The following is a 14,447-nucleotide window of genomic DNA, read 5'->3' as shown; positions in this document are numbered from 1 at the left end:
ATAGAATGGTGTCCCCGTGCTGGGACAAGGATAGAGTGGTGTCCCCGTGCTAGGACAGGGATGGAGCCGTGTCCCCGTGCTGGGACAGGGATGGAGCCGTGTCCTTGCACAGGGACTCACCATCCCTGTGCAGCCAGGTGTCCCCACAGTGGGACAGGGTCCCCAGCCAGGCAAAAGCTGAGAGGGAGCTTGGTGACACTCACCATGTGTCATCACCTCCATACCGGGAGCCACGCCGGGTGTGTTTCCTGACTCAGCACGGCAACCGTGAGGGACAGGCCAGGCCGGGCTTTGGGATCAGCGGGATGAGCTGGAGGGCTCCAAGGACCGGAGCATCCTCACAGATGAAATCTGGGGACCCTCCCGCCCCGTCCCCAACCTCCCCACGCGGGTGAGAAGCGGAGCCCCATCCTTTTCCAAATCTTTATTGTAAATAAATTCTGCGACACTGCAGGAGGCGGCCGAGGCCGGAGCCGAGCCCGGAGCGGCGGCTCCAGCGCGTGCAAAGCGGAGCTCGGGCCGGGGCCCGGCGGGAGCGGAGCGGGCGGTGCGGGCGGCGGGGCGGCGGGGCCGGGACCCCGCCCCGCTGTGCTCGTCCCCGGGACGGGACGGACCCCTGGGCGCAGCGGGGCTGGGGGGCTTTGCTCTCTTGGCTCTGGAAGCACCGGGTGCCCCCCAACCCCGCCGCTGGCCCTCCCGCCCTGACAGCGTTAAAATCATTAAGAAAAAAATCCCAGTATTTATATATATATATATCTATATATATCTATTAATGTCCCCAAACCCAGTGACAACGGTGGCTTCTTGCTCTGAAGCGGGGGTGTCCCCTCGCCGCAGGGAGCACCCCGGCACGGTGGCTGTGGCAGCTTGGGGACACTGTGGTGACAGTGGTAGAGGTGGGGGGTTGATCTCAGACCTGATGCCCACGGGGGTCCCAGGTCCCCACGCGCCCCAGCCCAGAGCTGGTATGTCACACAAGAAGCCACCACCAGATCCCAGTCAGGGGATGTCCGGCCACCCCCCCCTGCTGTCACCTCCCAACCTGTCCCCTGGGCTGCCACCACAGCCACGGCACCTGTGGGTGTCCGGTGGGGCTGTCACAGCAGGCTGGGTGCCACCACACACTTTGGCCGTGGCTGGGCTTGGGGACACCCTTGGTCACTCTCTGTCTCCATGGCAAAGGGACCCGTTGGTGGGCAGGGACAGGGACACAGAGGGGACAGCCCCACACTGCCGTGGACAATGGGTATCGTCCCCAGGAGTGTCCCCACACATACACACACACCGGGTTGTGTCACCAAGTGTCACCAGAGATGTCCCCCCTCCATGCTGAGTGTCACCAGTGGTTAAAGGGACCAGTGTGGCCCCCAGTGCTCCGTGGTGCTGTGGTTTGGGTGGCTCTATAGAGCCACCCCATGCAGGGTGACATTGCCATGTGCCACAGGGAGAGGGGGATGCCACCCCCCGACCTGCCATGGGGGTGGGGGACAGCCACTCTGGGGGGAATGGGCACCACAAGCCTGCCCTGGGGCTGGGGTGACAAGTGCCACCCGGCCAGCTGCCCTGTGTCCCCAGCCCAGAGTTCACCCTGTGCCCTGGTCCCCCGGGGGGCCCTTCTGTCCCCCCCAACCCCAGTGCCACCAGTTTGGGGTTCGCCTGCCTGAGCTGGGGAAGGTGGGGAGGTCTCGAGGGAGAGCTGTCACCCGTGGGTGCCTGTCCCACCACTGGGGACTGCAGGGTCCCATGGCTTGGGGGTGCAGCCGTGACATGGGGGATCGGGGGAGAATTGGAGGGGACAAACCCCACACGGGGCTGCTGAGTGCTTTGGGGGGCGGGGAGGCACATCTGGGGGTGCAGGACTCGGCCCCCGTGGGACCCTGCCCAGGCACCGGGGGAGGGGGACACGACTCCAGGCCCTGAACTGGGAAAGGGCACTGGCCTGGCACTGGGTATACTGGCCTGGCACTGGGGAATACTGGCCTGGCACTGGGGAATACTGGCCTTGTCCTGGGGACACTGGCCTTGTCCTGGGGTACACGGGCCTGCCTTTTGGGGTGCCAGGGCCCCGGCTGGAAGATGCTGCTGGAGGGTGGGGGGCTGTGGGCTGGGGCTCCCGCTGGCCCCGCAGGTACATTCATTCATTCATTCATTCATTCATTCATTCATTCATTCATTCATTCATCCATCCATCCATCCATCCATCCATCCATCCATCCAGTGCCGAGTGCCGCCTGCGGGGGCCGGGGGTCCCCCCGTACATTCGTGGCGGTGCGGGGGCCCGGGGGGCGGTCCAGGGTGCCCCCCCCCCGCTGTCCTCCTGGCCGGACCCTCGGCAGCGCCGCCCCATTTAATTGCTGTTAATGAGGCGCTGGGGGGGTGGGGCAGAGCGGCCCCGCTCAGGCCCCCCCGGACCTGCAACACAGAAGTGGGGTGCGTTTAGTGGGGGGCTGTGACACGGGGGTGACACACGGGGGGACACTGAGCTGAAATGAGCCAGCACCGGGGGGGGGCTGCTGCCAGGCCCCCCCAGCCCTGCTCCCCTTCAGCCGTGGGGGCACAGAGATGGAGACAGCACGGCCGGACACACAGCACACGGACAGACGGCCCCGCGGGCTCCCACGCCGTCAGGCTGCCGGACGGTGACGGTGACAGGGACGGACGAGACGATGGGGGGGACACGGTTACACTCCCTGCTGCGCCGGGTCGTACCTTCCTCGGCGGATGTTCCTTGGGGGGGTGGCAGGGGGAGAGAGAGGAGCATTAGTGCCACCCCCGTGTCCCCGCCGTCCCCCCGGTGCGTGCCCCCACCCCGGTGTCCCGGTGCCAGGCAGGAGCACACGCGGGGGCCCCGCCCCAGCACCCCATGCTTGGGGACAGACACGGCCACGGGGTCCGGGTGACGGCGACACCCCAATGGCACATGCAGGCAGGGCAGGCAGGGCCGGGGGCAGGCAGGGGCTGGGACAAGGGACCAGGCAGGGCCAGGAGACCAGGCAGGGCCAGGAGACCAGGCAGGCTCAGGGGACCAGAGGCCACACCAAGGGGGATGCCCAGCCGGGGGGACTGGCAGTGCCCCAGCAGGGCACGGCCTGGCCCTGGCGCGGTGACGGTGCGCAGGGGGGACGTGGCCGGTGACAGCAGCAGGGGGACGAGCCATGCGGTGGCTGCTTACTTAAATCCCCAGCCTGTCCCCCCTAGGACGATGGCAGCCACCAGCACGGCCCCCGCGATGGAGCCGATAATGATATTGGTGCCACTGGGACCTGTGACAGACGGGACAGGAGGGAGGGGACAGGGTCACACGTCAGTGGGAAGGGGACACGGGGACATGGGGACACAGCCCCGGAAATGCCCCGGTGCCATGGGGAGTCGGGAAAGGGACAAACCCAGCCGCGGGGAACATGTCAGTGGGGAGGGCACGGAGGGACACCAGGACACAGCCCCAGGGCAGTCCCAGCGCTGTGGGGACCCGGGAGGGAGCAAGCCCAGCCACAGGGACCCACCTCAGCGGGGATGGGATGCGGGGACAGGAGTGCAGTCAGGGGTCCTGGCGGAGGCTCAGGGGCTGCAGAGGGGTCAGGGGGCTGGGCAGGGGTGACAAGGCTGGAGAGGGGCTCACACGTGTGCCCTGGGGATGCCAGGCGTGACCCAGCGCTGTGGGGACCTGGGAAAGGGGCAAACCCAGCCATGCCCAGCTGAGCTGCGGCACCAGGGCGGCGGGACGCTCTTGAGCCCGGTGTGGCTGGGGACAAGGCGGGACAGCCCAGCCCGTGTGGCCCGGGGACAGCAGGGAGCCCGTGTCCCCGCGGGCACACGGACCCTTGTATCGCTCCGTCTCCCCCGTCGGCTTCGGCTCAGGGATGGGGTCGTAGACGCTGCAGTCCTTCCCCGTCCACTCCGCCCGGCAGATGCACTTCCCCTCGTTGCTGCAAACCTGCGGGAGCACAGTGTCACCCCCGCGACCGTGACACTCCCCGGGTGTCCCCCCGGCCCCGGGCCTCACCCCGTGGTCGAAGCAGATCTTCCCGTCCCAGCTGCCGGGGCAGGAGCTGAAGTTAAAGGCGGTGGCTGGAAGGCATTTGCGGTCGAGACAGAGCATTCCGGGCCCGCAGGGCGTCCCGTCCTCCACGTAGCTCAGGTCCGAGCCGTCCACCAGCTGCACGTGGCCGCCCCTGCGCCGGGACAGCCACAGCGGGTGGCACCGGCACCCCGGGGAGCCGGAGCCGTGCCCGGGCCCGGGGTGGCACCTACCTGCAGTCCACGTAGCGGTTCTGGTGGTAGAAGGTGGTGGTGGCGATCTCCCCGCTGAGCTCCCCCAGCCGCGGCGACCCCGAGATGTTGGCGCAGAGGAGGAAGCCGCAGAGGACGTCCCTTGAAGGCAGCGGCGGTGTCACCAGGGCGGCAGGTGGCACCGGGGGGCCGCGGGGACAGGGGTCACTCACTGCTTGTTGCACTGCAGCCAGCCCAGCCCCTCGCGCCCGCAGTTCCCCCGCTCCGTCCCCTCCACGTTCAGCTTCTCGTAGCAGAAGCGCTCGGCCGAGCCTGGCAGAGAGCGAGTGTCACCTGCGTGTCACCCCTGCGGCCCCCCGGCCCCGGCCAGCACTCACTGCGGCCCCACAGCGCGTTGCACTGACGGTCCCGAGTCTTGCAGCGCCCGCCGTAGCACCGACCCTGCGGGGAGGGGACAGGGGACAGGGCTGGGGGAGCCTCAGGGGACAGGAGCGCACTCGGGGGTCCTGGAGGAGCCTCAGGGGCTGCAGAGGGGTCAGGGGACTGGGCAGGGGTGACGAGGCTGGAGAGGGGCTCACACATGTGCCCTGGGGAGGTGCTGCAGGGACAATGAGCCCCCCCCCCACATCCCCCCATGCCGGGTCCCAGGAGCACTGCAGGGATCAGAAGCCACACGTGTGCCCAGCCAGGCGACAGCAGTGGAGGCTCAGGGCACCCCAAACCCACACCCAGGTGTGTGTGTGTGTAGCTCAGCTGTGGCTGGGATTGCTGACAAAAAGTCACAAACTGGTTTGGGTTGGAAGGGACCTTAAAGCTCATCCAATTCCATCCCCTGCCATGGGCAGGGACACTTTCCACCAGGGAAGGTGCCAATCCCATGCAGGCTGGCAAGCCCAAGCCCTGTCCAGCGGGGTCTTGGACAGTCCCAAATGCACTTCCAACATGCACAAGCCCTGATGCTGGAGCCTGTGGAGATGTGCCCAGGCTGGGCTGAACTCACCTGCTCGTTCTCACAGAAGTATCCATCCAGCTTGTGGAGGTTGGGGGGACACTGTGGGGACATGCACGAGAGGTTGGGTGATGCCACAAGGCCCCACGACGTGTCCCCCCGTGTTCCCTGGCCCCACTCACCTGGCTGGAGTCCCCGGTGCAGGTCTCAGGGATGTCACACTCGTTCACAGCCTCCCGGCAGGACACTCCACGTGGCTCGTACTGCCCGGGCACAAACCCAACTCAGCAGGAACGGGACAGGACCCCACTGGATCCACACCCGGACCCTGCCCCCCCGAGCCCGCCGGATGCTCCCCGCCCCGCACCTTGCAGCCCTTGCAGCAGAGCCCGTCGCTGCACATGGCGTCGTGGGTCAGGGTGCATTTCTTGCAGCAGTTTCCCCCGCTCCTCGCACACTCCTGCCAGGACAGCAGCAGGAATCAGCCCCTGGCAGCCCTGCAGGCCCCAGAACGGGGGGAGGAGCAGCCCCTGAGCCCGCTCACCGCCAGCGAGCCGCAGTCGCACTCCTCGCCCGCCTCCACGAAGCCATTGCCGCACTCGGGAGGGTCCAGGAGCTGCCGGGAGCGAGGGGGGACAGGACACACACACAGAGGTGTGACACACACACACAGAGGTGTGACACACACACACACACAGGTGTGACACATACACAGAGGTGTGACACACACACACAGAGAGTGTGACACACACACAGAAGTGTGACACACACACAGAGGTGTGACACACACACACAGAGGTGTGTCACACACACAGAGGTGTGACACACACACAGAGGTGTGACACACACACACAGAGGTGTGACACACACACAGAGGTGTGTCACACACACAGAGGTGTGACACACACACAGAGGTGTGTCACACACACACACAGAGGTGTGTCACACACACAGAAGTGTGACACACACACAGAGGTGTGACACACACACACAGAGGTGTGACACACACACACACAGAGGTGTGACACACAGGGGAGCTGCTGGGGACCCCGGGCCAGCTGCTGCCATGACCCCCCGGAAAGGGCATCGCATCCCGGGGAATGGCAGCACCCCCAAAGTGCTGCCAGGCACGAGGTTCCTCCCCTCTGGCAGCTCAGCAGCAGCACCTGGGCTGTGGCGGGGGCTGGGGACACCGCAGGGACCCCAGGGGCCGCCCCCAGAGCACCGCTGTGACCCCCAGAGGGGCCGGGGGGTCGCTACCTTCAGGGGTTTGTTGAAGAGGCAGCTGCCGCCGCCGTCCTGCAGGAACTGGTTGTACTCATCGATGCTGCAGCGGGAGAACTTCCGCGGGAGGTAGTACCTGTGGCACGGGGGTCTCTGTCACACCGCCACACCCTGCTCGGGGTGCTGCCAGACACGCGAACCCGGCAGGACCGCGGGGACACGAGGGGTGGCAGGGGATGGTGGCAGTGCCACCCCGAGCGGGCACCCACCCTGTGTCCTCCATGATGCAGCCCAGCCACACGTCCGGACAGCGGCAGTCCCCTGGGAGGAGAGGAGAGGAGAGGAGAGGAGAGGAGAGGAGAGGAGAGGAGAGGAGAGGAGAGGAGAGGAGAGGAGAGGAGAGGAGAGGAGAGGAGAGGAGAGGAGAGGAGAGGAGAGGAGAGGAGAGGAGAGGAGAGGAGAGGAGAGGAGAGGAGAGGAGAGGAGAGGAGAGGAGAGGAGAGGAGAGGAGAGGAGAGGAGAGGAGAGGAGAGGAGAGGAGAGGAGAGGAGAGGAGAGGAGAGGAGAGGAGAGGGCTCTGGCTGCAGACTGTCCCGCCGCCAGCCTGGTGGCACCGCGGCGTGTCCCCACGCTCGCCACGGCCCCGCGGGAGGTGGGTGGGTACCTGCGGCCGTGCGGTGCTTGTTCCACATCATGCCCACGTTCTGGCCCAGTGTCTGTGCCAGTGTCACCGCCATGGCCGCCACGTTGCCGTACTGATCGGGAGCGATGCGGTGTCACCGCAGGGACCCCGTCCCTGTCCCCAGCCCCCTCGCGGGGGTCTCCCCGCACCCACCTCGTTGACGCCGCCGGCGCGGGCAGGGGAGCAGATGCCCCCGACGAAGGCGGTGCCGCTGCGGCTGCTCTGAAACGTCCGACCCCTGCGAGGAAGAGGATGGTGGGGACGGGGGACGCTGTCCCCGGCCCCGGGGGGGACGCGTGGCCACAGCGCTCACGAGAAGAGGTGGACGGTGTCACTGTGCTCTGCCAGCCCCTCGCGCCGGTACTTCACAAACTCGTTCAGGATCTCCAGGGAGTCTTGCCCCATCCGGATCCGGTCCTCGGCCGCCCACGTCTCCATGGCCACCAGCACGATGCGGGTGTTGAGCTGCTCCTTGTAGATCTGTGAGGACAAAGGGACGGTGCTGGGGACGCGACCCCTCCCAGGGACAAATCCACCAGCTCCTGGGATAAACCCCTGTGGACAACTTCTGGAGCTGGGCACACACATCCGTCACCAGGGACAATTCCTCAGGGACAAAGGACCAGTGGGACAAACCCCCAGGTGCCAAAGAGAAAAACAAGAGTGGGACAAACTCCCTGGGGCCAAACTCTCAAGGGACCAACCCAGCAGGTGCTGAGGACCAAACCCTGCGATAAACCAGGAATTAGGGACAAACTCCCTGGAAACAAATCCACCAGCTGGCTGGGAACAGTCCCCTCAAGGAAACCACCCCACCCCAGGGACAACCCCGCCAGGATGGGATAAACCCTCTCCCCAGGATAAGCCCACTGGGGATAAATTCCTTGGGAATGAAGGGTAATGAAGGCCCCAAGGGACAAACCCTTCAGATGCCGGGGATTATCCTCCCAGGGACAACCCCGCAGGGATAAATTCCTTCCAGGGTCCCTCTCTCACCATGTCAGCCAGGTTGACCACGGACTTGGCGAAGTTGCTGGTGAGAACTACGGACTTGCGGAGCTGCAGGAACTGGGGGCACACCAGGGCCAGGTGGGATTGGGGGCGGCCAGACCGACCCCTCACCGCCCCCGCCAGCCCCGGGAACCCCCCCGCTCACCAGCTGGTGGTCGTTCACCACGGCCAGCTCGATGTACTTGGTCTCGCTGTGCACCGTGTGCTGGGCTCGGCGGACCTGCAGGGGGAACCCGCGGCTGAGCTGGCACCGGCGCCCGGGTGGGGCTCCCGAGCTCTCCAGGGATGTTTGGGATGCAGGGAGCGGGCAGAGCCACTGGATGCGGTTGGGATGCAGCCCCACCACTATTCCCTGGACACCCCTGAGCCCAGGCAGGAAGAGCACTCTGCAAACACCCATGGAGGAGCAGCCAACAGGCAGAAATCAATCAGGGTCAAGCACCTTTGTCCCCTGCCCGTGTCCTCTGTCCCCTGCCCTGTACCCCGTTGTCCCCACTGACCTGCCGCCGCCGCCGCAGCTTTGGAATCCCACCCGGGACACGCTGGCTCAGCGCAGGGAAGAGGCAGCCTGAAGGGAAGGGACAGAGGTGGTGGGACACCAGGACACAGGGCCACAAATCCGCAGGGACAGCTTTGTGAGAAGGCTCACCCAGTCGGGGGCAGCTGGGGATGCGCTGCACGATGTGTGGTCGAAGACCCTGCCACGGGGAGAGGTGTGTCACGGCCACGCGCGGGAGGGGAGGACTGCCACGTCCCCGTGTCCCCGTGGCTGTCCCCAAGCCACAGCCAGACCCGTGGCACCGCCCCGGGGAGCTGAGGCGGGGACACGGCAGCGCCAGCGCTCACCTGCCCGCGCTCGGCGCCCGCCTGGGGCTCGATCAGGTACGTGGCTCGGCCGTCCGAGAAGACCCCGCTGCAAACAGAGGTGAGCGTGGCGGGGTGCAGAGGGGTGCAGCCCCCCGGCCCCCCTGCCTGAGGGGGATACTCACCGCAGGCCCTGGCAGCTGGAGAGAGCGGCGAAGGAGCGGGGCTGCCCCCGGATCCGGCCCTGGTAGTAGCAGTGCTCCCCCGCGCCCTGCGGAGCGGGACGGGCGCTGAGCCTCGGGTCCCGCCCTGCCCCGCACCCCCGGGGCCGCACCGGGCTCAGGGCTCTGCGCTTGGCTGCCGGGCACGCTCAGGGTGTGCCCACAGCACCCAGGATCTCCCGCCCGAGGAGCGTCCCCCAGCACCATGGCAGCCAGGCAGGGGATGGACACCCAGGGGCACCCAGGGGCGGTGGGGGGACAATGAACTGCTGGGGACCATTCCTGGGCTTCTGTGGGATTTATGAACTGGTCACCACAACCCCTGGCACAGCATGGCACAGTATGGCACAACATGGTTTGACAGAGCATGGCAGCTTGGCACAGTATGGCACAGCACTGTTTTACACAGTATGGCACAGTTTGGCACAGTATGGCACAGCACGGTTTGGCACAGTGTGGCACAGTTTGGCACAGCGTGGCACAGCACGGTTTGGCACAGCATGGCACGGTTTGGCACAGCGTGGCACAGTTTGGCACAGCGTGGCACAGCACGGTTTGGCACAGCGTGGCACACATCTTACCGTGCTGTGGCTGCCGTTGCTGCCCGCGCCGACGTGCCGCTCCACGTAGTGGGAGGCGAGGAGGTGGCTGCCGGGAGCAGGCGGGGGGTAAGAGGCCGTGGGGTGAGGAGGAAGAAGAGGAAGAGGAGGAAAAGGGAGACGACAGCAACGACCCACGTGCAGGGCACCACCCCGGTGTGGGAGACCACCCACCATCCATATATAAGGCATCACGCCAGCACGGGACCCCCCCATTTTGGGAGGGCGCTGGCATCCCATGGGTCCCTCTCCTCTCTGCTCCCCCCCGGCTGAGCCCGCACGGCTGGGACGGCTCTGCAGAGCTCCCCCATCCCCGGGCACCCCCAGCTCCTCCCCTCCGCCCGGGGGGCAGCAGCAGCCCCGTGCTGCTGCCCTGCCGGGACCGCCGGGTCACTCACTGGTTCAGCCGGAGATCGAGGGTGAAGGCTGAGCCGAAGGCACGCACCATGAAGCTCACCTGTGCCAGGTGCAGCCCCTGCAGGACAGCCAAAGCAGTCATTCCCCCCAGAAAAATCATAACTAAAACATCATTAAAACCCCAATCCAAATACGCAGCCTGTGAAGATACACTCTTTTTTTTTTTAACCGAAAAATTCAGCATGAAGAAAAACCTTTTTTTTTTTTTTTTTTTTTTTTTTTCTTTCTCTTAAACCCATCTCCCCTGGAGCGCTGGGATGGCACCTGCATCCCATCGCTCCTCCGCGGCTGCCGTGCTGGGGTGGGGGTGCCGCGGGTGCCCCGGCGCTGGCCCGGCCCGGCCGCGGCAGCCGAGCCGCCGCTCCTCCCGCCCTGCGGCGCCGCCGCTCCTGACCTAATTCCTGCCGCCGGCAGCGGGAGCCGAGCGCTGCGGCGCGGCCTCAGCCCCGGCAAACGCGGCGCACCGGTGAGAGCCCGGCACCGGCTGCGGCTCCCCCCGGTGCTTCACACGGGAAACGGCAGAAAAGCCAAACCCAGCCTGGCGTGCCCTGTCCCCTTGCTGGGAGCCCGGCGCTGCTCGGGATGAGGACACGGGGATGAGGAGCCGTCTGTCACCACAGGGAAGGGATGTCCCGGGCCCCGGCCGCATCCCTGGGGTCCGGCAGCACTGCCGGAGAGGGCTGTGCCGCCGGGAGCCAGCCCCGAACTGCCCCGGATCTCCGCCGCGACTCCCCGGCTTTACACCTCCCTGGGCCCCCGCCAGCACGGCGGCGGCCGCCGCTTCCCGGCGTCCGGCGGCTTCACTCGACGCCGGGTGTAAATCACCTCTGCGGCGAGAGCAGCTCCTCATCTCGCCTTTATCCGGCGCGCACGGGGATCGATAGGCGCCGGCCTCCGCGGCTGCCAGCACCGCAACTCCTCCGAGGCGGATGGGGCGAGTGTGCTGCTCCCGGAACGCCGGGACAGCCAGCCTGGGCTGGGGTCACTGCCCGGTGCCCCAGCCGGGCTGGGGTCACTGCCCGGTGCCCGAGCCGGGCTGGGGTCACTGCCCGGTGCCCGAGCCGGGCTGGGGTCACTGCCCGGTGCCCCAGCCGGGCTGGGGTCACTGCCCGGTGCCCGAGCCGGGCTGGGGTCACTGCCCGGTGCCCCAGCCGGGCTGGGGTCACTGCCCGGTGCCCGAGCCGGGCTGGGCTGGGGAGCAGCACCGGCTGGGACCGCGGGGCCGCTCTCACTCGGGCTGAGTCCGTCCTTGCCGGACCCTCGGGTCTGTTCCTGTGGAGCCCTGCTCGCCACCTGCCCGCTCCCGTTTCATCTCTCCCAACACCCGCGCGGCCCCGGTTCCCAGATTTAATGGGATTTTGCGGCACAAGTCGTGTTCCTCCGGGGAGCATGGCAGCGGGGTGGTCCCCGGCGGGACGAGGGCTCCGGTTCGGGATGCCGGTACCCGCGCACACGCTGGGGTGTGGCTCGGCCAGCGACGGCGGCTGCCTGGGGACCTGGACCTGCCGCCTGCCAGGAACCCCGGGAAGGGAGAGGGCTGGGGGCTGTCGTTCACTTACGGGTCCTCCTCCTCCTCCTCCTTCTCTGGGCTCATGCCTGACCCTGGTGTCCAACTGATGCTTTGGGACTTCCCCGCCCGAGCTCTGCCCCACCAGCCTGCTGGGGTGGGTGATTTGGGAGAGCACCCGCCCTTCCTGCCATGCGGCCCGTGGGAGCCGCCGCGGCAGCGCTCCGGCCTGCGTGGCAGGACCTGCGGGAGAGGGGACAGGGTCACAGCCCCCTGAGAGGGCTGGGGGGACGGGACCCAGGGAGGAGAATGGACAGAGACACAGGGGCCTGGCGACAAGGGACGTGGAGGGCTGGGGACGTGGAGGGACAGGGAGATGGGAACACACAGGGGTGGGAACACAAGGGGACAGAGTTGGTGAACATGCTCAGGGGGTGGTCCAAGCACGGCACTGTCCCAGAAGGGGACACTCACGTCCTGGATGGGATGCCCAGGGAACATGAAAGGTGGATACAGGGATTGTCCCAGGGTACAGAGCTGGGGAACATCCAGGTATGCCCAGGAGGGGACAGCCAGCAAGCACGGGTTGGGAGGGGTGCCCAGGAGGGGAACGCAGCTGGGTGGAGGAGCTCAGGTCTCAGATACAGTGGCATGTCCTGGAGGGGACACACAGGGGACATGGGCGGCTGATAAAGTGATGCATCCCAGAAGGGGGCATGCAGGGGAGAAGGGGCTTAGAAATGCCATCACACCTGGAGGAAAGGTTGGGGTGGGGGGTCAGCATATCCTGGAGGGGCCATGCAGGGAAAAGAATGAGCTGGAATGGGGACACATCTCAGAGGGGACACCCAGGGGACAGAGAGGGCTGGGATGGGCCCACCGAGTGGGAGATGGAAGACTGGTGTGGGGACATCCCCCTAGAGGGGACAACGAGGGGACAGCAGGAATGGTGCAGGGACACCTTTGGAGGTGACAGCCAGGGGACGCGGTGGGTGGCCGCTATGGGGACACATCCCAAGGGGACGTGGAGGGCTGCTATGAGGACATCTATGGGGCATGCAGGGAACGGGGGATCCGAGATGGGGACACATCCTGAAGGGGACATGGGGGGCTGCTATGCGGCCACCTGCGGAGAGGGAGCACGGCGGGGGCCGCTGCGGGGACAGCGGGAGGAGGGCGCGGGGCCGGGGCAGGTGCGGGGCCGGGGCCGGGGGGGGACGCGGGGCTGAGGGGCCGGTGCGGGGCCGGGGCTGCGGGGCCGGGGCCGGGCAGGTGCGGGGGGATCGCGGGCCCGGCCCCTCCCGGGGCTCTGCGGGGCGGCGCTGCGGAAAAATGTGTCGATGCAGCGAAAAAGCCGCAGCGGCGGCGGCGGGGCCGGGAGCGGAGCGGGGCGATGCGGGGCCGGGAGCGGGGCCGGGAGCGCGGCGGGCGCGATGCGCGGCCGGTACCGGGGCCGGTACCGGGGCGATGCCGGAGCGGGAGCGGGTGCGGACCTACCTGCCCGCGGGGCGAGCGAGAGCAGCGCGGCCAGCAGCCACCCCCGCAGCGGGCTCATGGCTCCCTCATGCTCCGCCAGCGGCCGCGCCGGGCCCGCCGCGCCGGGGACCGTCACCGTCCCGTCCGGCCCCCCCGCCCCGGGCCGGGCCGGCAGCGCCGCCCCCGCCCCGCCCGCACGCGGCCCCGGGCCCGCCGGACCGGACCGGCACCGGCACCGGCAGCGCCGGCAGCGGCACCGGCAGCGCCGCCCCGGGCCCGCCCCGCCCCGCCCGGCCCCGCCGCCCCCGGTACCGGCCCCTTCCACCCTCCCCGCCCCGCTGCCGCAGCGCCGCTGGCACCCGCGGCACTGCAGCACCGGAGCCCCGCTGGCATCACCCCGGACCGGCAGCACCCCCGGCCGGTACCGGAGCTCCCGGTCCCGTCACCCCCGGAACGGTACCGGAGTCCCGGGCCGGGGCTGGGCACCCCGTACCAGCAGGAACCGGAGGGAGCCGCCAGTGCCAGACCCCTCCTAGCTAGACCAGACCGTGTCCCCCCACAGCCACCCGCGACAGGGACACCAGGACACGAGAACTCCCCAGGCAACACTGGACCTCCCGAGGTCTGGAGGCTCGGGACAGAATCAAACCCCCTCAGCCACTGCTGCCCCCCGGGCAGTGCAGGACCCCCGCACCAGCACCAGCCCCTCCAGCCAGTCCCAAACCCTCCCAACACCAGCACCAGCCCCTCCAGCCAGTCCCAAACCCTCCCAACACCAGCACCAGGCTCCCCAGCCAGTGCAGGGCCTCCAGCTGGGATGGGAGGCCCCCAGCCTGCCCCATGTTCCCCTCAGCTGGTACCAAGTCCCTGAGCAGTCCCCAGCTGGTTCCCAGCCATTCCCAGAGCCCCTGCAGATTGTCCTGGTACTTCCAGCCAGCGCCAGGACCCACACCATCATCAGAGCCCCCCAGCTGGCACTGAAGCTCCCAACCAGCACCACCCTCCCAGCTGGAGCTGAGCCCCTGACTGGTGCCAGGGCTGGTGCTGCTGTGGCAGCCCGGCTGTGCCAAGGGGATGGTGCTGGAACCAGGGCGTGCTGGTGCCCACAGCACTGGGAACACGGGGCAGCTATGGACTGTCCCCTGTGGCTGGGTGATGTCACCCAAGGGTTCTGTGGGGTCCCCACCCTCAGGAAACACCAGAAACCAGAGTCTCTCTCTGCTCTGATTTTGGGGGAAGGCTGTGTTCCCTCCTGGTGGCAATGGAACAATTCTAGGGAGAGAAGCCCCAGTAAATTCCTGTTTGTTGCAGTGGGAGCAGGGGACAG

The 14,447-nt window shown here is 67.5% G+C and overlaps 1 protein-coding gene across 1 annotated transcript; it reads right to left on the bottom strand.

Moving 5' to 3' along the window:
* Nucleotides 1-2,332: 2,332 nt before the first annotated feature.
* On the bottom strand, nt 2,333-13,303 carry ADAM11 (ADAM metallopeptidase domain 11). Its single transcript, XM_021539887.4, has 26 exons — nt 13,142-13,303; nt 11,697-11,887; nt 10,119-10,195; nt 9,703-9,769; nt 9,086-9,171; nt 8,943-9,009; nt 8,746-8,794; nt 8,597-8,664; nt 8,242-8,316; nt 8,082-8,153; nt 7,399-7,565; nt 7,239-7,323; nt 7,068-7,158; nt 6,673-6,724; nt 6,440-6,539; nt 5,724-5,795; nt 5,547-5,639; nt 5,362-5,442; nt 5,231-5,281; nt 4,608-4,671; nt 4,443-4,542; nt 4,252-4,371; nt 4,004-4,172; nt 3,820-3,934; nt 3,173-3,263; nt 2,333-2,727 (listed from the first exon to the last, which is right to left on the bottom strand). The coding sequence occupies exons 1-26, from the start codon at nt 13,197-13,199 to the stop codon at nt 2,682-2,684; spliced, it is 2,307 nt and encodes a 768-aa protein (XP_021395562.1). The 5' UTR covers nt 13,200-13,303; the 3' UTR covers nt 2,333-2,681.
* Between the last annotated feature and the right edge of the window lie 1,144 nt (nt 13,304-14,447).

Source organism: Lonchura striata, chromosome 27 (assembly GCF_050655825.1).
Source record: "Lonchura striata isolate lonStrDom1 chromosome 27, ASM5065582v1, whole genome shotgun sequence".
Lineage (NCBI taxonomy): Eukaryota > Metazoa > Chordata > Aves > Passeriformes > Estrildidae > Lonchura > Lonchura striata.
Note: the sequence above shows the minus strand (reverse complement) of the source record. Positions and strands in the feature narration are given on the sequence as shown.